This window comes from Drosophila montana, unplaced genomic scaffold, assembly GCF_035044405.1.
Source record: "Drosophila montana isolate Dmon_TW-CO22-7 unplaced genomic scaffold, ASM3504440v1 contig_3216_1, whole genome shotgun sequence".
Taxonomy (NCBI): Eukaryota; Metazoa; Arthropoda; class Insecta; order Diptera; family Drosophilidae; genus Drosophila; species Drosophila montana.
In genome coordinates, this window is record NW_026998096.1 from 1420018 (window position 1) to 1444178 (window position 24161).

At 40.2% G+C, this 24161-nt stretch overlaps 2 protein-coding genes across 8 annotated transcripts in view; one reads left to right on the plus strand and one right to left on the minus strand.

The window, feature by feature from the left end:
* Positions 1-15857, minus strand: part of LOC135432898 (uncharacterized) — an 80324-nt gene extending 64467 nt beyond the window's left edge. Inside the window, exon 1 of the mRNA XM_064688785.1 lies at positions 15559-15857. The gene's annotated coding sequence lies outside the window, so the exon portion shown is untranslated. The remainder of the gene's footprint in view (positions 1-15558) is intronic.
* LOC135432896 (dentin sialophosphoprotein) lies at positions 640-24075 on the plus strand. Of its 7 annotated transcripts, none has more exons than XM_064688781.1 (3): positions 682-855; positions 22825-23016; positions 23101-24073. In XM_064688781.1, the coding sequence occupies exons 2-3, from the start codon at positions 22848-22850 to the stop codon at positions 23868-23870; spliced, it is 939 nt and encodes a 312-aa protein (XP_064544851.1). In that variant the 5' UTR covers positions 682-855; positions 22825-22847; the 3' UTR covers positions 23871-24073. The 7 variants fall into 7 exon arrangements, with proteins under 7 accessions (XP_064544854.1, XP_064544853.1, XP_064544851.1 ...); XM_064688780.1 differs by lacking the exon at positions 682-855 and adding an exon at positions 20418-21840 and having other exon boundaries at positions 22846-23016; positions 23116-24075; XM_064688779.1 differs by lacking the exon at positions 682-855 and adding an exon at positions 20418-21840 and having other exon boundaries at positions 22846-23016; positions 23101-24074.
* The last annotated feature ends 86 nt before the right edge of the window (positions 24076-24161 follow it).

Below are 24161 nucleotides of genomic sequence, written 5' to 3' on the forward strand. Positions count from 1 at the left end.
ATTAGTTGATTATGTGCGCCAGCCCAGTTAAACCTTCGAGCAGGGGCAGGAGCAGAAGCAGAAGCTGGCTGCAGCACTTCTATTTGGGGCTTGTCCAAGGCAATAAATCTTTTGTTTTTCAGTGCCATTTTACACATTTCAGATCTCATTTAAATCCGTAACAAGGCCAACTCAATGTTGCGGTTGGGAGAAGCAATTGAAGCTCTTTTCAAGGATACTTTCTCCATATTTGCCCATATCCTCATTTGGTAGTTGTTTATTAAGGTGCTTGATTAGCTGAAAACGAACACGCTTTTTTAAAGTTCAATTTGGCTGATATACGTATTTATAAACCAATAAAACGAACCCTGTTTCAACCAAAAGCTTATATTGAGACTTTGGTCTGTCCTAAAACCTTAACCCGATTAACTAAAAGCGTGGGTCCCATCCACCATCCACGACCTTTGACATGAAAGTTAAGATATGGCTTATAAGCGAAATGGAAAGCTAGAGAGAGTTAGAGGTCAATCAGAATGTGTCTGCTTATTGAAAGTAACTAATATTGCAGTTTCATGAAGAAAATTACAAAATAGTTACTTTATATTGAGCTGTCAGCTTTCCTGGCAGGTCCTGCAAATATTCCGTACCAATTTTCAACTCCAAATAATATACGCCTAAAGAATAACCGTAACTTGCACACTCTTAATCAAGAGTATTATTCAAGTTATTTCAAATCTAATGTCACATCAAAAACTCTGTTTAATAAGCAATCAAGCACAAAAAATTGCCCAAACTCCGCAATGTAGGAAACATATGCAAAAGTCAACGATGCTGGTAAACTGCTGATAAACAAGAAAAATCCGAGGGCAGAAGAAGGTAAGTATCCTTTTTGGCATTATATTTAGAGTTAACATTGATGGCAGATTGCGTCAGTCTAGGGCAGGACAATAGGACAAGCACCCAGCAGGCAGGACAGAAAAATAAATATGGCAACAATAAGATTGTTCCCCTGTCTCCGTCTCCCCTGTCAATTTTGCGTGCTTTACCGAATGGCTGAAGGCATTTTTACTGCCCGGTCTGTAGTTGAAGTTTCTTGGAAATGCAATTTTGTAGCAAGTAAATCTGATAAAGCAATTGTAAGTGGATTGCGTTAGGCTGAAATTAAGTTTTATGAGGGCGAATTCGTATACTTATGAATGATGCTGCAAAAGACAAACAATTAGCAAACACAAAGCCCTCTTTAAGGGCCACAATTCCCAGTTTAAAATGTCAATGTCTCGAGTAAATCACTTAACCCTAATCCTAAGCCCAGCTATTCATATCAATTTTTCAATTCTCTTAACTAAAAAAGAAAAAATTGAAAGCTGGCACTAGGAAGGATATCATTTTTATGCGGATTCATTCAGCGTCGACTCTTCTTCTTTTTTCATTTATTTTATTTTTTTGTTATTTTTTCCTTGTTACAAGGATATTGACGACGCGTTTTCGTTGACGTAGTCGTCGTCCTTGCCAGGATGATGATAAAGTGCGGCACCAAACCGCATTTTTATATATTTTTATATGCTGGCAAATCTGTGTGGCAGTTGGCGGGTGCATATTTATGCACAGTTCAAAGATCAAAATGAATATTTTATTTGATTTGATTCCTGCTTGGCTGTGCTGCTACAAGAAAAGCATTTTTAAGCGCGCTAAAAACGCGCAATCCTTGGCATAATAAAGTCCTTGGAGAGCCAGCAGCGGGCCAATTGTCTGCTTGTGGATTGAAATCCTCTACCCACACATCAATGTGTGTATTGTTAGATATGTGCTGCCAATGCGATTTGATAATGGGGAAGGATGTTGGTTATTCTTCAATAGATTTGTTTAATGCACTGATAAAGTGCCTCAACCTATGTAAACACTTACAAAATGACAGCGAGAGCTTTTCGAGCAAATCAAATGTGTATTCTTACACATAAATCTGATACGCAATTTTAATAACAAATATAAATATTTGTTTGCATAAAAAAAACATAATTAAACAAACTACAAAAGCGACTTAGAAAGTTAACAGAAATATAAAAGAACCAGAGTGTTTTTTTGCACTTGATAGTTTTTTCCAGAATACTGGCATTACGTAATTATTTGAAAGAGCTTACTAACAATAGTCTATTTACTTTTGTTTCTTTTTTTGGAGGAGACGCACAGACAAATGTTCTGTGCTAAATCAACGACGCAAATTAAATAAAACCCAATAGCATTTCTCTTGTAGAGAGTGCCCGACCTTGAGATACCCAGCTTCGAGCTGACGTAATATCCAGTCAAACTAACTAATACATTTATCTATACTATGTACACTTAATTTAATGATCTTGGCTCCAAATACCGAAACGGACATAACGACAGTCAGACAGACGAACTGAGAGATAAACACAGTCATTGATAGTGACAGGGAATATATACATATATAAAGGGGTCGCCAATATACCCTTATTTTACCCCATTTAGCGGTATAGGGAATATTTAATTCTAGAATAACACCTGAGTACATCAGGTGTTTCTAAAAATTTCTAATTAAACATTTTTGGCCACATTCGGTATATAAAGCTGCCATTTATTAAGTTAGGGAATTTATAAGTTTCGCAATGCGCACCTCTTCGCTGCTGTTACTCGGACTTCTAAGCTTCGTGCTTCTGGCACAGAATATCAGCTGTGCGGCTATCGAAAAGGATAATGAATACGACGATGACTATGAATATGATTCCAATGAAGCAGTTGATGATAGCGAAAATACCGATGATGTAGACGCAACGAGTGAGGGAACCGACGAGGATGATAGTGCTAGCACTGAGGATAACAGTAACAGCAATGCCAACGCGACCGATACCGCCACCCAAAGCACCAATGATGTAACCACAAACGCCAGCCAGACGACAGTAGATACCGCGGATGAAACCAATGTGGGTGATGATGACAGCGCTGAGGATAGCAGCAGCAGTAATGCCAACTCTACCGATACCACCAGCAACGTCAGCAACGATGAAGGCGAAACCGAATATGATACCGAAGAGGGTGATAGTGCTACCGGGGATGAAGAATATTCTGATTATGAAGACAATGAAGGTGATGTTGAGGAGGAAGAAGCAACCACTTTACGTACATCAAGTCCATCTGCCAAGCCGAACGCAGCAGGAAAACGTAAACAGCAGGCTAAGCAGACCAAACCCGGGCAGCAGGCCAAGCGCAAGCAGCAGAAGCCTAAGCAGCAGAGTAAGCCTAAGCAGCAGGTCAAGCGTCCGGCTCAAAACAAGGCCAAGCCTCGTGCGCAGAAGCAAGCCCAGACCCAGAAGAAGGTACAGGTTCAACGGAAGAAGGCCGTTCAGCGTCGCGGCTAAAAAGAGAACGTTGGTTCCCAGCAGTTGATAGCAATACATTTTGAATTTTGGTAGTTCTTAAGTTCATCCTTGTACAGAAATACAAAATATGATTGAATTAGAAGCCAAAGGGTGCGAAAAGTTTCTCAGTCTGTTGTTGCGGCCTGGTCAATGGCTTGGCTCGCTGCGTTCTCGTTTCAGGCTGCAAATCCATCAAAGCGTAGCTGTTCCAAGGCTGCAGCGCATTTCACACGCTTCGCTGGAGTTCTGTAACTCAAATTGGCAGACAGAAGAGAAAGAGAGTACAGCCAGGACAACACAGGAAGCCTGCTTCAACCGAGGCGGCGGCGTCGACAAAAACTTTTTTGCCAACGCTGCTGGGCAAAACTTTCGCCGGCGTCGCTGAGGCTGCACAAAATTTGTGTCCAAAATATGATTTGCCTGCTTAAATTACAGTTGGGCTTTAAAAATATTTTGACTTGTCATATTGCACCAGCTCAGCTCGGCTAGGCTCGGCTCGGCTTGGTTTGGCTCCATCATGCATACACACGATGTTTGGTCGGTCGGTCGGTCGGTCTTTCACCTAACAGCCGCCTAAATGCGCCTAAATGAATTTTTGTTAGTTGGCAGGCAAAAGTTTTGCCTGCACCTTTGAGCAAAGTTTGTTCGTGTGCCTCAAGTTTTTGCCCAAACATTGCCAAAGGCTGGGCTACGGCTTGTTGCTCAACTTTTATAATTATTTGATTTGCTACACAGTCATTCATCTGTGTGTGTGTGTGTGATTTTCTTTGGGAGGATGTGTGTAAATCCTTTCTACTACTACAATATTTTTCCAACTTTTATTGAGAGCTTTGCGATTTTTTTTTTTTTGAGATTGTAGTTGGGTTTGTATGGCACGAGCTGTCGAAATAAAAATATCATCATTTTCAAAATACGCTCTTAAATATCAGTCACAAAATAAATTCCTACGCAAATCCACATTACCCTACAGGTCTAGTTTAAAGACAATTCATTTAGTTTGTTAAGAAGTACTGAGAATACGACGAAATTTGTTAAGATAATAGAACGTATATAGAAACAGCTGTTGGCTAAACAAACTCTTCGGAACGAACAAACAAACCCAGACTTTTGGTCACATCGAAACCACCTAGATTAATGAATGTTTGTTTAGGAGCGAAGATAAGAAGTGTTCTTCCAAACGTTGGTTTTGAGGTCTCTCACCAGCAAATACAAACAGTTTATCTCAGACAATTACCGCATAAAGAGTAACACAATGCAATATATGTGGCTGTTGCTCTTGGCTCTGCTCTACCTTGGATACCAACAATCCAATGCTTTGGCCACTTTGCCAGGGTATAGGAGAATAAAAGAAGACTCAAAGGATCTGATTCGGTTCCTGCCCATGCGTATTAGGTATTCACCTAGGGGAACTGCAAGGGGAAAATTTAGCACTGTTCGTTCAGTAACTTTTAGCTCTCAAGGAATTCGATATCTGGCCAACACAACGCTTTCTAAGTTTGTCAAAAAACAACGCGATTCGAAGCGGCCGAAGAACTTCAATTGCATGAATAATATTTGGATACTATTCTTTACTGTCTATATAAGCTATTTGATTCATGTTCTGTTGTAACTATGCCTGTCGGCAGAAATTTGCAATTATTTTGAATAAACCGAATTTCTTGATGAATTGAAGAAGATACTGATACCACAATAATAGTATAAATTGTATTAAATATCAGCTCATAAATATCCGTAAAATTTTCAGTTCGAGTTGTCAGCTTTTTAGCATATTTCGGGCACAAGCTCCATTTGTATCAGTCGTCCAACGAGGCGCACATATGTTACCCAAACATATGCTAAGTATGCTTTACTCAGACCCCGCCACGTCTAGGAGCCGGCTCGGTATTGCTTTCGTCAACTGCAACATAATTTATGACGCTTTCATTAAAAGCGACAAGCGAGACAAACGCCCACTCACAATCACGGCTGGCAACAAATGCCCAACTCCAACTGCCCAACGGAGTCCGAGGTTTGTGTGTGTGTGTGTGCTTAAAATTTTGTTTGTGCCGCGCCGTGTCGTTCGCTGCCGTTCCCTTCCAAAGAGTCAGCGGCAGGAGCGAGAACTTTAACTCGGTTACGTGTGCCAGACAGTTGTCAGGCGGAACGCCATAGATGTCGGCAACATTTCACCCCGAACGGTGTCAATTTTTTAATGTCAAACGGTTAACTGGCATACCGCTGCACACATAGCCAAGGATCGCACGATCCTGTAGCAGTCCGTCGCCGTCGCGCTCTGACATAATTAAAGGCCATTAATCACGTGTGCTGATTCAACAACGCCCACTCGCAAGGACTGTGGACTCGCCCCTCGTATCGCTGGGTTAATCAAGCCACTTGGGGCAATAGTCTGGGCTGAATTTAAATTGTGCAGCCAAGACAGGCCCAAAGCGGCTTGGCGATATCGCTCCTCGTATCGCCTGTTACAAAATGTGTCCAACTGGACAAATTCTTTTTACACATGCTTCGTTTTTTATTTGTTTTTGTCTGATTTTTTTCAACCGGTTTTTTTTCTTTTTTTTTTTTAGGATTTTTGTTCAACTTTTTCTACTGCAGCATTTTGGCGTCAATTAACGTTCTTTGTTGTGGCGTTACATTGGACACTTTTTCGGACCGGACTCACAGAGCCACGGTCATAGCCAAATCTATAGCCCCACGTAGATTGGATGTTGCGCTTCAATGCGCGTCAGTGTATAAGCTTTAGGCCAAAGCGGCTGCTGTAGCTTCTACAGTAGACAGAGACCAGAGCACAGAGCATCGCGCCTTACGATCGAACAGATATTATTGCAGATCAAATGAAGGTCGATTAGTTTAAGCCGAGCAGATTTTTTCTTCATAAATAAATTTAATTTAATTCAACTTAAAAAAATCAAAGCCAGCCAATTAAAATAAAGGCAAGTCAGAATTGTCTAGGCGTTTGTGACGGACGAGGGGATATATCCATTTACAGATAGACTCTACAGAAATAGGAAACTTTTGATTATATATGCTCTTGTACGGTGAACAAATTTATATAGATTGGGACAGTTTTTAAAGTGTTAAGAATTATTTAAAATAAAAGAAAAAACAAATCTACAATATATTTTGCAAATTGCGGAGGCTCTCCCTCCTGCTGCTCAAAATGTTAAGGTAACTAAAAATGTATGGTATAGCAGCTCGAAGCTATGTAAATCGTATCTCCTAGTCGGGTACCCTCAATTACAGTCGTCTTATTTATTAAATAATTTTGTACTCACAAACACCAATGCAGGTGAAGCGTGTGGAAAAAACTAAGCTAAGTTTGAGTAACCAACCGTCCAACAATGTCAGTTTGCATAAAAAGCTGCTCGTATATAAGAAAAACATCTTGCCAAACTGGACTTACGGTAGCCCATTTCAAAGCCCGGCATATTCAAGTCCACCAGTCTGATATAAATATTCGGAGTACCTGAGCATGTTAGCGATCAAACAGACCTTCAGGACTATAGGTTACCGATACTCATATGGTAAATCAATTGATATACAAGTCGGTATTATAAGCGGCTTCATATACTCCTTAACCCGTTGGCCAGCTCTTTGTGAACCCTTTAAGCTAGCAGCAATGCACCTTTTTTAAATAAATGTTATCTAACTTTATATATATTAATATTTGAAGCCATTTAATTGATTGCTAATTTAATGTCCGCTTAATGATGCAAACCTACTCTGGGGCATGCAAAGGGTCTTTAAATTCTCAGATGTTCATAATTGTAGCGCACAATTCAGGAAAAAAGAGGCAAAAAAAAGCCGAACGAAACGATATGACAAAACAAATTCCCATATATTCACAACAGCAACACACACACACACACACACACGCACAGCAAACGCACACACAAACATACACGGCCATGACACATGTCACACACACGCACACATACACAGATACGATGCCGAAAGATATCAGCTACATGGCTGCCGCGGCGGCGCTTATATAGACTTATAGTCTCGCATATTGACCGCGACGGGGCAGAGTCCGCGACACCTTCGCTACAACACGCTGAACCTCCTCCAATCCCCCCAATACTCAATTCTCAATTTGGATCCCAGCCTGTCTGTACATTCCATGCGGTCGTCCTAAGTGGGCGGATGGGACGCTTGGGGATTGATTTTTAACGAGCGACAGCGCCCCAGCCACGTTGGATGGAGGTAGGGGAGGCTAGTGAAACAGTCGATGCGCTATGAATGTTTTGGCCGCTTGAATGTGGTGTAAAAAATTATGGAAAAACAATTTTTAATGGACTTAAACTGCTGAAAATGGTGGCCATGTGTCTGCATTAAAGGGTTAAATGCGCATAAAAATGAAGGAAATATTTTGTTCAAATTGCCGCATGGGCTTTTGGCTTTGAAGTGGCCAATTAAACGAGTAAAGTTTTTATATGGCCCAGGGCTTTGCTTGATTTGTAAATGGCGTTCCCATGACAGCAAAACTGCCGGCAGTAAAGATTACTAAGCATTGGCAAAATCACCAATCATAAATATTAGATACCCTACTAGCATATCGATTTAGCCAATCAATATGTATGTGTGTGTAATACCCAGTTTCCTCTCCTGTTGCAGCTATCAGTCTTGCAGTTTATCATATTCAAATGCTAATCAGTTTCGGGAGATGGGAACAATGAAAATGCAAATAGCGTATGGACGAAGCTGACCGACCAAATGGAAAGAAAAAGGAGCAGAGCCAAGATCCAGGCCAAAACCAACACGAGTGCAGCCCAACCAATCAAATCTTAAAATAATACACAAAACACCAGCTAACCACAGAGACAGACACAGACAGCCAGAAACTGAAACTGAAACGGGGGCTCTGTACTTGGATTGTTTTCCATGGCTAAGCCAGGGTAACATTTAAATTTCTGGAACCAAAAGCTACTTTGTGGCTTTAAGCAACAGCAACAGCTAGATAGGCCAAAAGCAACAATGGCTAAGTACCAAAGTAAACATGGCATAGATGTCGCCGAGAGGGCACAGCTTGGGCGCCCAAACTTTGACCACATGAAAGGCAACAGCGACCCGGCAAACTTTATGCAAAATGCCCGCGGGCAATGCACACATGAGGGAAGCAGGAGCGGGTATATGAACCAGCTCTATGTGTTAATTTTGTTGAGCGTTATTGTAACTTGGCATGCGAGGGCGCAAACTGGAAAAGTGTTTTAATTGAATTATTTTCATTGTCGCCCCAGCCGAAATCCTCCTCTTGACGATGGCTCCTGCTGTGCCAGTGCCAATGCCTTCCGGCATTATTAACTTTTTTTTGCTGCAATTTATGCAAACTTTCTAAAAAAAAAAAAAAAAAACAGAGTGCTACAGTCAAGAGAACTCGACTAGGAGATACCCAGTATCAACTATTGGGTGGAACTGATCGGCAATATCCATAAATCTATATATACCGTAAGAGAATCAAAGGATAATATTCGATATTTGTAATACTCTCAAATTTCCAAGCTACATGAGGAATACATGAAAAATGAGTGGAATTATCAGCTCTTTTTTTCGAAATTTTTCGATATTAGAGAAATAACATTGGAAATTTCTTGCACAATAATTAAATTGTCCTGTCTGATTTACGATAATATATATAAAAATTAAAAGTGTATAAGCTTTCTTGTGGCGATACATATACATACTCCAAGTCGTTCTAGCCCTTTTCAACCATTTGCAATGGGTACAGGGTATAAAAATAAAGAAAAAGAACACACAAGTTAAATGAGTTAAACGAGCAATTTTATGAGCATGTCGAAAGTTTCACAAATGTCCCACAATAAAACAAGGCGACCAATTGTGTGGGATGTTCCGAACCGTTGCCAGTTAGCACGTGCCAGTTACCGTTAGCGCCACCGTTACCGTTGTAAGCCCGTGGGCCCTGTACTTCTCGCCTCAAATTTGTACGTGAGTTTTACTTGTCTAATTGTTTGTAAATGCAGTTTGTATGGCCAAAGGTAGGTTAGAGTCGCAGGTGAAATCAATGGATTTGCATATCTTCGGAGTGAAGCAAGAAAATTTAATTAAGTCTAACTAATATTTATTATTATTCGCAAGTTCTATAAATCTTCCAAGATTCGTATTATCTTTTGGGAATTTTTTCTGTATTAAAGAATAGAGGCACAATAAATTGTGCGTAACTTTCAAAATTAGCGAATTTTTTAAAAATATTGCATCAGTTTAAATTTTCGAAAATGTTCAGATAGATGCACTAACAACAATACAAGGCGTTTACATACCCTGTTCTATTGAGAATAGTTAAAAAAGTTTTTAAGCATAAGTTTAAAACAGCCAAATGAATGATTTTAAGGCAACAAAGTATATATGTATATTCTTGATCTTGAGTCAACTTGATCTAGTCCATTATTATCATACACAAATAATTTAAATTTTATTCGGCTGACTTGCAAAGTGTTCTTAAAATCTATAATTAACAATTTCAAATGTGTACTTTATAAAAATATCTCGAATATTACAGAGAGAACTTTAGTTGGTTCTCGTAAAGTTTACTTAGATTAATAATATTGCAGCTTGGTGCCTAGTAGAGGGTATCTCCTAGTCTTTCATTCTTTTTTTTTATAATCAAACTATGTTTTATATGTTTGCTTGATTTAGAACCGTGCTTATCAGGTAAAATTCCCACATAGAAATTCAATTATGAGCACCAACATAGTCACAAATATGAGACCCATAACTTTGCAAGCCATAAATAAGTTATGCCACACACACATACAGGAACACACAGGCACACACACAGACAAACACTATAATCCCCTGCACATTCTTATCGCATCAGCCAAAAACATTTTCAATTTCAATAGGCTAACGAGTTGTTTTTTATTTCTATCAGCAAAAGAGCAAAGCGTAAAAAATTGTTCGCCAAAAAGGCCAAATGAAAATGGAAATTGCCAAAAAGCGGTCAAAAGAGCAGGAGCAGCAGCCACAACAACAACAACAACAACAGCAACAAGAAGGAAATAAGCCATTCACACTTTCAGATAGGTCGACTGCATATATATATGTGTGTGTGTGTGAATTCTAATTCAAAGGCCAAACAGCAGCCACAATGGCAACACGTCGCCCCGTCCAAGGCAGCCCAATCAAAAAATGGCAACTGGTTGGCAGGTGCAGGGGTTGGGTGGAAGCGCAGGACGATGTGCAAAATGTTCTTAATTCTCAATTCATATGCAAATTTATTTTATCGCCAGCGTCGCTGCTGCTGCTGCTGCTGCTGCCTGCAACAACAATGAAGGATTGTGGCTGCCAGCCTGACTGACTCACTGGGCAAAGTGGAAATCATCCATCCACACATTCACGCACCCCCGCTTCACACACACACACACACACGCACTTGTGCATGGGGCTTGACTTTTGTGGTTCAGTTTGGTTTGACTGTGGGGAATGCAGCGGACCGACTGTGGGGAACCCGATGTATGTGGAGAATGCAGACTATGGGAGACTGTGGAATGTGGGGCTTCCAACTCGTTATTGCTTGTAACTGTGCCGTTTTTGGCTGGGTAATGCGTGGCCTTTCAGTTTTGTAATTGATCGCACACACATTAAAAATTGCACAGCCATTGAAAAAGTGCTTAAATGCTTACTTTTAAGTGGGCAACAATAATTGCAGCCCCGTGTTGTCCTTTTCACTAGCTACTGCTGTGGCATTTATTGCCACACTTAGTCGAATTGTCAGTGGCATTTGCCGGGCGCTTAGTTGTCGCCATAATCAACACTTGGCCATAATTAAAAGCTCACGCAACATTTGCTGCCACATCTTGGCTTGTCACTAATTGCCGGCCCAAGTCTGTTCACGATGCAAGTAATGATTATGGCCAGGATCTAGCTTCGGACTGGCTAGTTGGCCGACTGGCTGGCTGGCTGGCTACCTAGGCAGCTAGTGCTTCGAGCACAAAGCTGGCATTGCCAAGTGCCAATTAGCAAGCAAAATAGATTGTAAATTTTAATGACATACACGGCCGGGTACAAGTGGACAACGCTGTTCTTTTCTGCACGGCTCTTTCAGACTGTGCTCAGCCTTTACTAATGTTTTTTCTCCATTCTTTCTTGTTTGTTGCCGGCCACTTTGAAAAGAAAACTCCTTTTGCAGCGCGTTGCAAGAAGTCAAAGGAGTTGACCGCTTGCTGCATCATTGAATATAAAATACAGTAACAGAGTGTATCTATGTCCACTATATTGCTAACCCTGTTCGTCTATGTGTGTGTGTGTGTGTCCACTTCAATTAAAAAGACTTTCACCAACTGCAAAAAGAGACTAAAAGACTTGAAAAACACTTCCGCTTTATTTTGCTTTACTCGTACTTTACTTTTGTATGCGCCTTGGTAAACGTTTGCAATTGCTTTGAAATTGCGCAGACGTGCAGACCCCGTCAGAGACAGAGGTCGAGAAGAAAAAAACTGTCTACCTTCAGTATGACGGCACAAGAAGCGGCCATTGTAGCACAACATGACTTCCGCTTCCGCTTCGTGTATGTGTGTGCGGAGCGGGCAAGAATCCCACACAGTAAAGTGAAATCAATTCAAAGCCTTATACGAGTTGCTGCTCCTCAATTGCCCTTTTTTCGTCATCAACATCAACGCTTTCTCTTCGCCCCCAGCAACCCATTACCACTGTCATTCTTATTCCCATTTCCATTTCCATTCTCATTCTCAATCCCGTCATCCCAATTGTCGTCACATTGCTTGCCCAACCAAGTCATTAAAAAAAAATAAATGTCGCCGTTTTCTGCAATCTCTAAACCTTTTTTTCGGGTCTCAAAACATTAAAAATCTCGAATATTATGCCCAAGCATCAAGGTTGCAAGCCCAACAAAATTATTCGTAGGTTCGATTTGGAGCAAACCTTGGTTCTAAAATGTATAGAATTAAATTATTATATCCACACACTTTTTGTATTTCTTAAATTAGTTATTTTCTCAAGTCACAAATTCTGGAACATATTTTAAAATAATTTATTTTAATTTATAATATATATTAATAAGGTATAATTTAATAGACAAAATAAATTTTACTTTATCTGCATATACCATACTAGAAACCCTGGTTCTTAAATTCAGAGAGGTGAAAATGCAGAATTTCGACATCGATCGAGCATATGTTTTCGATAATTGCCCACTTTTCCTCGAAATCGATAAATGTCATGTTTTAGTTTTGAAGATTTAAAGATATGTTTTGTTTATAGGTCCCTTTAAACATGCTTTTATCTGAGCTCTTCACAACAAGCATATGACAACAATCACAATTGTTGGCCGGAAGTAAAACACATGCAATTATGTATGCTTATTGTGGTGCATCCTGCAGGCAAGCCTCAAACAAGCCCCAAACTGTGTATTGGGCTCATTAGAAAAGTTTTTGGTCATACGAGGCACGAGGCAGAACCGAAAATTGACCATAAAATAAATTGAAGTTGCAACAAAAAACAAGCGGTAAACTTGGGGTGAAACAGGTCGAACCAAAAACGAATACAAAAACACAACTGCAGCGTGACATACAATGGGACAGCTGAAATGGGTTCTAGGTATAGCATGCATGCTCCTCCTAGGCTGGGCTAGACACATGTCAATGCAGGCCCGCCGACTGACTCCCCCGGGTTAAAAGCGAGGCGATAAGAACAACGAGCGGCGATAGTGTCACAAAACAAATAGGTTGCCTAAAAGCCGCAAAAACCAACGAGAGCAACAAACTGGACACGACACGGCAACAACAACAACAATCACATGTGACCACTAATGTTTAGCCGCACACAAATAAATAGGCAGAGAGATAAAGAAAAAGAGAAATCGAGATGGCGGGAGGTTAAAGTATCATGGAGCCGTAAAACTTTAACAGGCATATTTGAAAATATTTTCAGTATTTCCTTTAAATTACCGAGTTACCAACTGCCGAGCTCCAACCCCAGATTTACCATAGTAGCGAGTAGAAGCAGCGAGTGACGACTGCTGCACTTTAATGTCATTGCCTACTTTGAAGCGCACACAATTTCTGAAGTGCTACGTAAATATTTTCTAATAAATTTTGCGCTCCCATTACGGGTCGACCCGCAAGCTGGCTAAGATTTCATTACGCTGCACTCGAGGGCTTCTGTGCCCGCCTGCACGGTCGTTCCCCAGTTAGTGCCGGCTGCTCCGCCCACGTAATGAAAATTCTTGCTACGTAATTAGCAATGCAGCCGCCAATTCAGCTGAGATGTGGAAGCGACGAGCTTTGCCGTCGCTTTCAGTATTTAAGTGTGTTTTTAATACGCATCAACAAAGTGGGCAATGCTGGAAGCCGGATGCCGGATGCTGGACGGTAGACTGGCAAGCTGCAGGGACGCCAGCGTAGGTGTCATCGTTGGCACTCCATTCGCACTTGACATATGCAAATGTGCATTTTAAATGGATTTAAATGGTACGTGGCCTGCCATTAGCAGTAATGTGCTCTCCTTTTGTAATTAAAGGGCATATGGCCGGCCTTAAAGCAGCAGGTAGTACTGGTTGCAATAGTTAATAGGCCTCAAATTGGCAAGGTATGCAGCTCACACTAGTACATAGTACACAGTGCAGCACAATCACAATGCGGCTGTTCAGTAGCAGCTGCGACACTTGCCAACAGTTCAACTCATTGTCTGCATTCAAATTATTTACACATTATCTACAGAAGGCAGCCAAAGGATGGCCAGGCCCAGGCACACAAATTCCCTAAGGGCATGTCACACCCAGACACTCGCCCAGAGGCAGAGAGAGAAACATGGCAAGTCGGAGCATTATTTTAATAGTTTAAGCAACCATAATATGTTGAGTACTTTTTAATAAACTTGAAACATAAGCAAATGTTTTGTTTGCGAGCGCGTGCGGCAGGAGGACACTTGGGACTGTTGGGTAACAACTAGAAAGCAAGAAACTACACCACGGGCCAAGATTTATGCAAACCGAAATGTTGCCAAAAATTACAATTTAATGGAGTAGACGCTGTATCTTCTGTGCATGTCTGTGTGCGGCACATAATGAGCAGCGAGCAGCGACCAACTTGCAACCAAACTTGCAGCCGAAGCACAAAGACACAACCTGAAAAGGATCTAGGAGCGGGCAACGGGCAGCAGGCAGCAAAGTGCAACTGTCGAGTAGCCAACTCGCAGTGTAAGCAAAAGTAACTTCTCTAATTTTGCAGGAAATATGAAGCCATTAAAGCTGCAGCAGACATGGAGAATGGCAACATCTTGACTGCGCCACAGTCAAACACACACACACACACACACACACACACTAAGGCTAACGCATATACAGGACCTGCGGCCATGTGGCACCCAGCAAAAGTTGTCCTCTAGAGAGTGTGAAAATAAATTCTGAATAAGGTGGAGATGCCAACTGCTTTGCATGTTTCGCATCGTTTCCAACTGCAGTCCGGCCAAACGCTAAAAACATCTGTTGCATTTTTTTCTTTTACTACCCTGTACCCATATGAAATTTAAAAAAAGGGCTATAGTGCCGTTGTGCATCTGTGTGTTATGGGCAGCAGGAAGTGTCTCCAACTTAAACATGTAATAATATTCAAAAAGTGGATACACTTGCTAAAAATTAAAAAATAAATTAAATAATTATATGATATCAATTTGCCACGTCCCAGTGGATTTATTGAATATATTAGTGGATCGATCTTTAGAGAGTAATCTTCTAAGTCAGAAGTTATTACCCGCTAGTTAGATATTAATAAAAAAAAAGACTACCAATTGAGCTTTTTTCTAACATAAGTACATATAAACATAATCTTATACACGTCGCAATACTATGTACATATGCATATTAATTGTATAGCTCTTATACAAGCAATCGGCCGTCAATTGAGTAACAGTTCAGTGCAGAAAGCAGGCAAAGCAGAGATGAGTTTTTTTTTTCGTTCTTATAATTCCATTTACATATGTACATATATACATTGTATATGTATTTGACTAAAATCCTTTGGCCATGAAAGTTTTTACCGTTCGTTTAAGAATGAATTCTCTTAAGAGTCGCATTGGGGAAAAAGAATAAAACTGCGAAAATCATTTTGCAAAGCTGGCTACAGGGTATCTCATTGCCGATCGGCCCCTCTTACTTATTTATGTATATTGCAACAATTTATAAAATTACATAGACGAAAAAAAAACAACAACAAGAAAATTCGTACATACATACATATATTTAATTGCCAACTTTCAAGTGACAAGCAGCGAAAAAAATGACCATTCCTAAGGCTGGGTGCCCGTCCGGCCAGAAATCTATTTCCCGTTGCCATCACATACACTGGCCATGGGATGCACTTAATCACTGCTGCGACCATCTGTGCAGAGTTTCGCTTTGCGGTTAAATTCGAGTGTGAGGGCACTTTTTTACAACGTAATTTTATATAAATTTATTGGGTTGCACAAACATAACACCTGCGTTTATATTATTTGATTTAATTTCACGATTTTTATTCAATTGTAAACCACTTTTGTATCCGATTTTTAATAAGACGCCGGCGTCTTAAACACTAATTCACTCTTACTTACTTTTGTTTTATTGCGAGTGAATGCTTGTGAACTTTAAATTTTTGTTCATTTTCGTTTTGTGCTCTTTCTCTAGTGGCTTAGTATGTAATCCGCTTGTTGTTGTTGTTTCTCTATAACTGCTCAACGCCGCTCTTTTGCTGACGTGGGGAAGCAAAAATCTATGAATACATACATATGTACTTACATATGTATGTATGTAGATAGATCACACTATACCGCACTCTCGCCGTTTCTCATCCTTCGCGTTGTTCCATTGAGTAATAAGACAAGAAGACAAAAAGTCACTCACATTACCGTTTCACATTTTTAGCTACATAATGGCTTTGTTCCATTTATACATTAAAACTTTTGACAAAAAAAAATATTTTTCTGCCTGACTGACTAATTAGGGATCAACGTACATCCCGAAAACGAAACGAAAACAATTTTATGCAACTTTTTGTATCTACTATACATTCGGCATGAGAAATAATAACTGCAACAACAACAAGAAAACTTGTACATACATACATATGTACATATTTAATTGCCAACTTTTAAGTGACAAGCCGCGAGAAATCTGACTATTGCTAAGGCTGGATGCCCGTCTGGCCAGAAATATATTTCCCGTTACCATCACATACACTGGCCATGGGATGCACTTAATCACTGCTGCGGCCATATGTGCATATTTTCGCCTTGAGGCTTAAGTGGAGTGTGGGGTCACTTTTTATAACGTTATTTTATATATGTACATTTATTGATTTGCACAAACAAGACACTTGCGTGATATATTTAAATTTATTTTCCCGATTTTTATGCAATTGTAATACACTTTTTATTCGATTTTTATTAAGAGACCGGCGTCTTAAACACCAATTCACTGATTCTGTTTGACTTCCCCGTTACTTTTGTTTTATTGCCAGTGAATGTTTGTGAACTGTAAATTTTGTTCATTTTCGTCTTATGCGCTTGCTCTGGCAGCTCTGAGGCTAAGCCGCTTGCTGTTTTTGCTTTCGTTTGACTGCACATCGCCTCTCTCGTTTGCAAGCATACGTGTGCATATGTATGTATGCATGTACATATATTGGAATGCGTAGATCACACTCTCGCGCTCTTACGCCTTTTCTCATCCTTTCTTTGTTCCCCATTGAGTAATAATAAAAGAAGATGATATGTCAGTCTTTTATTACCGTTTTAAAGTCGTTTTCTATATTTAGCTGCTTGTTCTTGTTGTTTAAACGCTGATTACTTTTTTATTGTACCCTGAATCCAAAGAAATGGCTAAAAGGGGTACGATGGGGTGTCGAGTCGATCTAGCCACTAACTTGACCCGTTTCAGATCACATATTTTATCATCTTTACCGTTGCAAGCTGTAAATGAGCTCCATCCCTTCCCCTTCCCACCCACAAACTGCAACGGTTAATTTCCAAGTGGATTTTAAATAAGAAAAGTGTTGGAAAAATGCATTCACCACAATGACGGCTGCATAAAATTAAGTTTATTTTAATTTACGTTGATTAATTGCATTGTCAGGCGAGATGAAATGTCGTATAGGCCGTGGCATATGGCCGAGAACTTTGCGCACGCCGAAAACCGCATGCCAAGTGTAAAATGTCAGTTACATATATAAATATACATATTTATATATATTTAATGCAATTTGTACAGCATGTGCGTGTTAATTGTAAATTAAAATAATATAAAATGTGTAGCATAAAAGATTGTAGTATATGTATGTACTTGTTGAAATTACCCGGCATTGCACGAATCAAATGAATAATCTTCGAAATGCAAGTGTAGTATATGATTATAATTATAATTAATATTATTATTAGTATTAGTATAAGTATAAGTATTAGTATTATTATTATTATTATTATAATTATTATTAATATTATTATTATTAATATTATTACTATTATTATTATTATTATTATTATTATTATTATTATTATTATTATTATTATTATTATTATTATTATTATTATTATTATTATTATTATTATTATTATTATTATTATTATTATTATTATTATTATTATTATAATAAGTAAATCTCGTATAATTACTTTTTTAAACATATAAACTATAGCTAGATTTGAACCAGCGGCCTGCCGCACCAGCCACGCAGGCGCATGCCCACTTGAGGCTGCTTTGTTCTGGATGTTTTCTTTTATACAAACCAGACTTTTGCCCACTTGTAGGTGGAATTTACCAAGACTCCGTCTTAATGCTCACCTTCGAGCCAAACGGCTGGTTTAGTCAAGATTTAAACCCTCAAGCTCTCATGGATGGGGCTCTACATTTATAGAGAAGTATTCCAGCTGCATGTATATCAAGACAACGAGCGAGTTTTGAGCCAAATGTCATTTAAATTGGACTGCAATACCCCAGCACATATCTGGCCAAAAAGAAATGCAAAGCTATTGCGGTTCGGGTGCTCGAATTTTAACATCTAAATATCCAGTTTCGATCCGACTGTTCAGCAAATTGCTTTTTAAGCACCGCGTAAATTTCATTGAAATTCGGTATGCGTAACGCCAATAATGTCGTACATTAAGTTGCTTTTTTGTTTTATTTGGAATACATATAAATGTATATATATATATATACATATATATACGCCTTTTGGGGAGCAGAAAACATGTTGTTATATGTGGCTCGGGCTGGCCATCTAGTGCATTGGATATTTTATTTTAATGGTCTTGGGTGTTCTAAATTCGGGAATTAAATGAAACGTAAATTGCCAACTGCCTCAGAAGTAGCTGGGAATTAGCATAAATGGCCAATGGCGGCAACAAATAAACAGGTGTTCAACAGGATATTAAATTTTTGGCTGTTGACTGTTTTCTTTTTTAGCCAAACTATTGCGTAGAACCCTCTTAACTATGGCCATTACCATGCTGAGCACAAGCTCTTTTTTTTTTTTCTTTGTTCGAAAACTGTTTAACAATTTGCATAAAAACCCGGCAATTAGGCGTGTGCTTTGGTTAAATCATAAAGTGGTTCAGATAAATATAAATGCCTTGGTGGCCCATTTGAGAAGCTACCCAAATTAACAAAATGGCCAAAATACCTTCATATTTGGTAATAAGACAAGCGCTCACAAGATTGTGGCCATTAAAGGTGTAACATTATTATGGGCCAAGCTTCCAAAGTTCCCGCACTAATTGGTTATTCACGTCATTGAAGCTTTCTAATTTCGAATTATGTTTATTGCCGCATGCCTAGAATATTACCCAATTCTATAATATTCAATCGATAAACGGTTTTTAATTTATGGACATTTGCCAAATCGAAAAAAATCATTACACGCATGCAAAATAAGCTGCGTTAGCTACCAAATTTCCCGACAATTATGAATATGACATCAGAAGTCACGAGCTTTATGAAAAAATTGACTCTTTGTCTTTCATTTCTCACTTTATCAAATCGATATTTGATACGACGGCAATAGAGAGCTTATCAAAAGGCATTTTAGTAAGTCAAAGATTTTCCGCAACGAGGGTTGACTTTTGTCTTGTGTGTCTACATTTGAAATTAGGCCAAGTTATCATTCAGAATGGCTTAAAGGCTTAAATCCGTCCGAACCACTCTGAAAACTTCCTGGCAATCACATATTCATGTAATGTCGTATACATATTAGTCCCACTCAACGATGTCCCAATACCTTCGTGCTATGTCACGTGACGACCTTTCATATCAATTTTTAGCACAACAACCGCTACGAAGGTCGGGCTAAGATAGCTGTACTAACGTTTCACGGTAGCCAAGTCTGGTGCTTCATTGCCAGAATTTTAAACGACGCACACTTGTCTTAACAGCAAGTCTACAAGCCCTAAAACCAAACCAGTTTAAGCCCCGAATTACGAATATATCTACCACAAACTGAACCATAAAACGTTTTAGTTGGATAAAGAACCGCCTAAACAAAACCCGATTAGCAAAAAAAGATAAACGAGGAAGTAAGGATATCTTCAGCATGCCGAAGATTTAATACCCTTGTAGACATTTGCCCTATAGTTTTTTACATATGGGTGAGAAAAGTGCAGCTCGTAAATGCTGAGTTTGAGAAAAAATGTATGGAAAACGGAATATTTTACCATACAAAAACCTATTCTTCGGCCGATTCTTCCTATAGAGCTATATAATATAGTAAAGCGTTCTTGATAAGACTTAACACATATATAAACATCACAGTTTAAATGGTAGCTGGCGGTTTTGGTCAAGATATCTTGATAAACAAGGACATTTTTAATACAACAACTTAATTTTCGACCGATATTTCTTATGGCAGCTATATGATATAGTAGTCCGATCCGGCTAGTTCCGATATATGTATTTCCTGCGACAGAAATATGGTCCTATGCAAAGTATCAAGATGATACAGACAAACCTGACTATATCAACTCTGCTGTTCATGCTAATCTAGAGTATATATATCTTATGGGGTCGGAGTTGTCTTCTTCTATACTTCACTTCAAAATACCCTCTACAAGGGCATAAAAATACATGCAATACATTAAATTATTTTTCAATTTAGTTCTATAGAAAAATGTTAAAATGTGGCAAACCAAAGACCGAACCTGAACCTAGATTCATATAGGGGATAAGCTAGTTTGATTCAAATCAATTTTCTGACAACTTGCACAATATAAAAGGCGACCCTCGTGAATAGTTCCTGAGAGAAGAGAGAAGACCCACTTATAGCTAGATTAGGCTGCTTCGTACGAGGTAAATTACGGCATTGCGTATGATTAATGCATCTGCAAATTGAGGCCAGCGAAAAAAAACCTGCTGAAAGGTGCCTTCAGGAGAAGGCAACAGCCGTTAAGAGCGAGGCGCAGACACCGCTCGATTAATGATTGAGTGCACGTCGTGATATTGATGGGAGGAGGCGGGATGGTAGCTGCAATAATTGAGTTTTAAAAGGAAACAGGTGGCGCCCAGGGAAGACGTAGCTGGACGGTTGAGTCAGCGGCTAGATGATTGGCAATGGAGGAGTTACTAGTTATTTATGTATCAGGATGAATCACAGAGTTCTTATCCACGCAGAGTTCCTCTTCCGCTGTGGAGCCAGTTGCGATTGACCATCCCGCCAGCTAATTAATGCAGTGCATGTCTTTGGGCTTTATTTTAATTCTCTAAGCGGTTCGCTTTTATCAATGGCGATAAACCGCACACGCACCCATAAACCTCGATTTTTGGGATAGTACAATGTCCAAGGGTCTACGAAATGACCTTAAATTGAATTGGCAATTTTATGGTTACGTTCAACATGCGTGCTGTATTTATTTATGGTATTAATAGACAAAAATTAAAATGCCAAATCGAAAATTCCTTTCGAAGAATTTATCATATTTGTCTGATCGCATTGCCCATAAGAAGATCCATAACTGACAGCTGGAACGTGCAACATTGTGAATATAATGGAACCGGTCTCCAATCATCTACACCCGCCTATATATACAATTTAATAATCCAAATTCAGCTGGGGCTATCCAATGATCCGCACCGCAACCAGGCAACGGGCGGTTCGCACGTTCGGACTCGAGTCGACTCGATCCCGGGGAGAACGCATGCCGCATACTAAATAGGGGCGCTGAGAGGCTCCACTTTGGGTATATCCGAGTTTTAGCAACAGCTCATTATGCTCATTTTGTAGTTTTTTTTTGCCAATCTGATTTCGTATATAAATCTAACGCGTTGCGTTGGCCAGTCATCACTTCTTTGGTGGAAACTTAAGTGTCAAGTTTAGCTCCTGCTGTGATCCAGTGCGCGTAACAAATAACATAAAAAGTATATATAACACAAATTGCCATATCGAAGGACTTTAAGACAAATAACCAAACATCAGTCCCAACATGAAGTTCAGTGCTGCGTTTGCTTTGCTGGTGATCGTCGGTTTTGTGGCCAGCGGCGATGCCTTGCCAGCCAGGAAAAGTGAGTTAACCAAGTGAAATTGTTCTAAAGGACAACACTATACAACAAAATACGTTCACAATTACATTTACTCTTCTGTTTAATTATATTTCTAATCAATGTCTTCAAGTACCTTGAATGATTTCCATTCCATTTTTAAACATTTCACATAGAAAACAGAGTATTTTGCCTTATAAGAAAATACTATTCCAACGATCTTTCCTATATGATATAGTGGTCCGATGTTGATAAGATTTTGCATATATATACGAGGATCATAATGGAACTAATAATCAATATTAAAAAAGGTTTATATATCAGAACCAACTTTTCGACCTATCGTTCCTAAGGCAGCTATATAATATAGTAGTCCGATATTGATAAGATTTCGCATATATGTAGGAAGCATAGTAAAACTAATAAATGCCGTGTTTCTTTAAGGTATCTTGATAAACAAAGAAGTTTTTTTTATATAAAAACCTTCTTTTCGACCGATGATTCATATGGTAGCTATATGATATAGTGGTCCGATATTGATAAGATATTGCATATATGTTGGGAGCATAGTGCAAATTAAAAATGCCGAGTTTGCTCAAGATATCTTGATAAACAAAAAAGTTTTTTATACAACAATCTACTTTTCGACCGATCGTTCCTATGGTAGCTATGAGATATAGTAATCCGATCCGGCCAGTTCCAATATATGTACTGCCTGCAACAGGAAGAAGTACCTATGCTAAGTATCAAGGCGATAGCTTTAAAACTGAGAGACTAGTTCGCATAGAAACAGACAGAGGGACATGGCTATATCAAGTCTGATCTAGCTTATATATACCTTATGGGGAAAAGAAAAAGTCTCCTTCTAAGTATTATACATTTCATGAAAAGGGTATAAAAAATGTGCATTGCCACTTCCATAATTCATAGTTCTCATGCATATTTTCGTTCCATAACATCTCCATAACCCATACCCATCCGCATGCCTTTGAACTGCACGCACTGAAGATCGGCAATACCTTGTTCCAGGAATGGCCTTTTATCAACAACCGGCCGCCGCCGAATGGTACGGTGCCGCCCCCCAGCAGAGAATAATGTACATGCAGTACGTGCAGCCAGGACGCACTCATGCACGCTCCACTCAGGCGGCAAGCGCACTTGTGGCCGGTGAAACCGTTGCCACCGGCACATATCTCAAGGGTAAGCATGCCAGTGGCCCGACCAGGAATTGTTAACCACTAACAAGCCCAACTTACCTGCAATTCTCCTGCTTATCTAACAAAGATTGCGATCACGCAGAGTCCGATGTGGCAGTCAGTGTGGATGACATCAGCTCGGAGACCGCCCAGGCTGATGATGCCCTGAGCGCTGCCGGCGGTGCCAGCTCTGTGGCCGAAGCCTATCCCGATGAGGCACCCGTGGTGCAGATTGCCGTCGATAGCAGCAACAGCGCCGATGCCGACACTCAATCGGCTGTGTCCGTAAGCGACGATGCCGCCAAGGTGCCTCGCGACTTCAACTTTGCCGCCGAGGAACCAGCACCAGTGGCAACCGTTGACGAGGATGAGCTGCCCGCACCGGCTCCAATTGCGCCCGTTGCCGCCGTTGTACCCGCCAACCGTTATCTGCCCGCCAAGAAGAAGGTCATCGTCGAGCTGGACCAGTCTGCCGAAGATGCCGAGGCCCAGGTGGCTGCTTTTGAGGATGAAGAGGCCGAGAATGCTGTTGCCGATGATGTCGAAGAGGATGATGAGGAGTTCTCCGAGCCCATCAAGCCCGTCGCTAAGCGTCCCGCTCGCGTGCCCAACGCCCGCCGTCCCGCTGTCAAGAAGCCCATTGGCACTGCTGGCAAGCCAGGACAGAAGCCCGCTCCTCTGCCGGCTGGCACATTCTTCCCAGTAAACTTTGGTGGCACCACGGGCGGCGCCATCGCCATTGCCAACTCTTTCAGCACGGGTGAGGGCGGCTCTGCCACATCGCACGCCATTGCCTACGGCTCGCCGGAAGCCGTACGCGCTCGTGTCCGTCCCAGTCCCAGCAAGCGTCGCCATTAAACAGCTGCCCACCTGCTCCCTGACTGACGCTCATTCCCATTGCGACGCCACTTGAATGTCCACCACCAATTCTTGCTAATGCATCGCCAGGTGCAACGATACTTTCATTTCGAGTCTGCGCCGAGTCTGTAATCAAAGATTTTTGTAATTATTAGCCAAATTGTAAACGTTTCCGAGCGCATTTTAATAAAAGTTCTTTCTGTTTTAAATAAAAAAAAAGACACTCACGTTTTTGTTTAGTGCTTGGAAAGCCATATTTGCCTTACGCAGCGTATTTTGAATTTATTATAT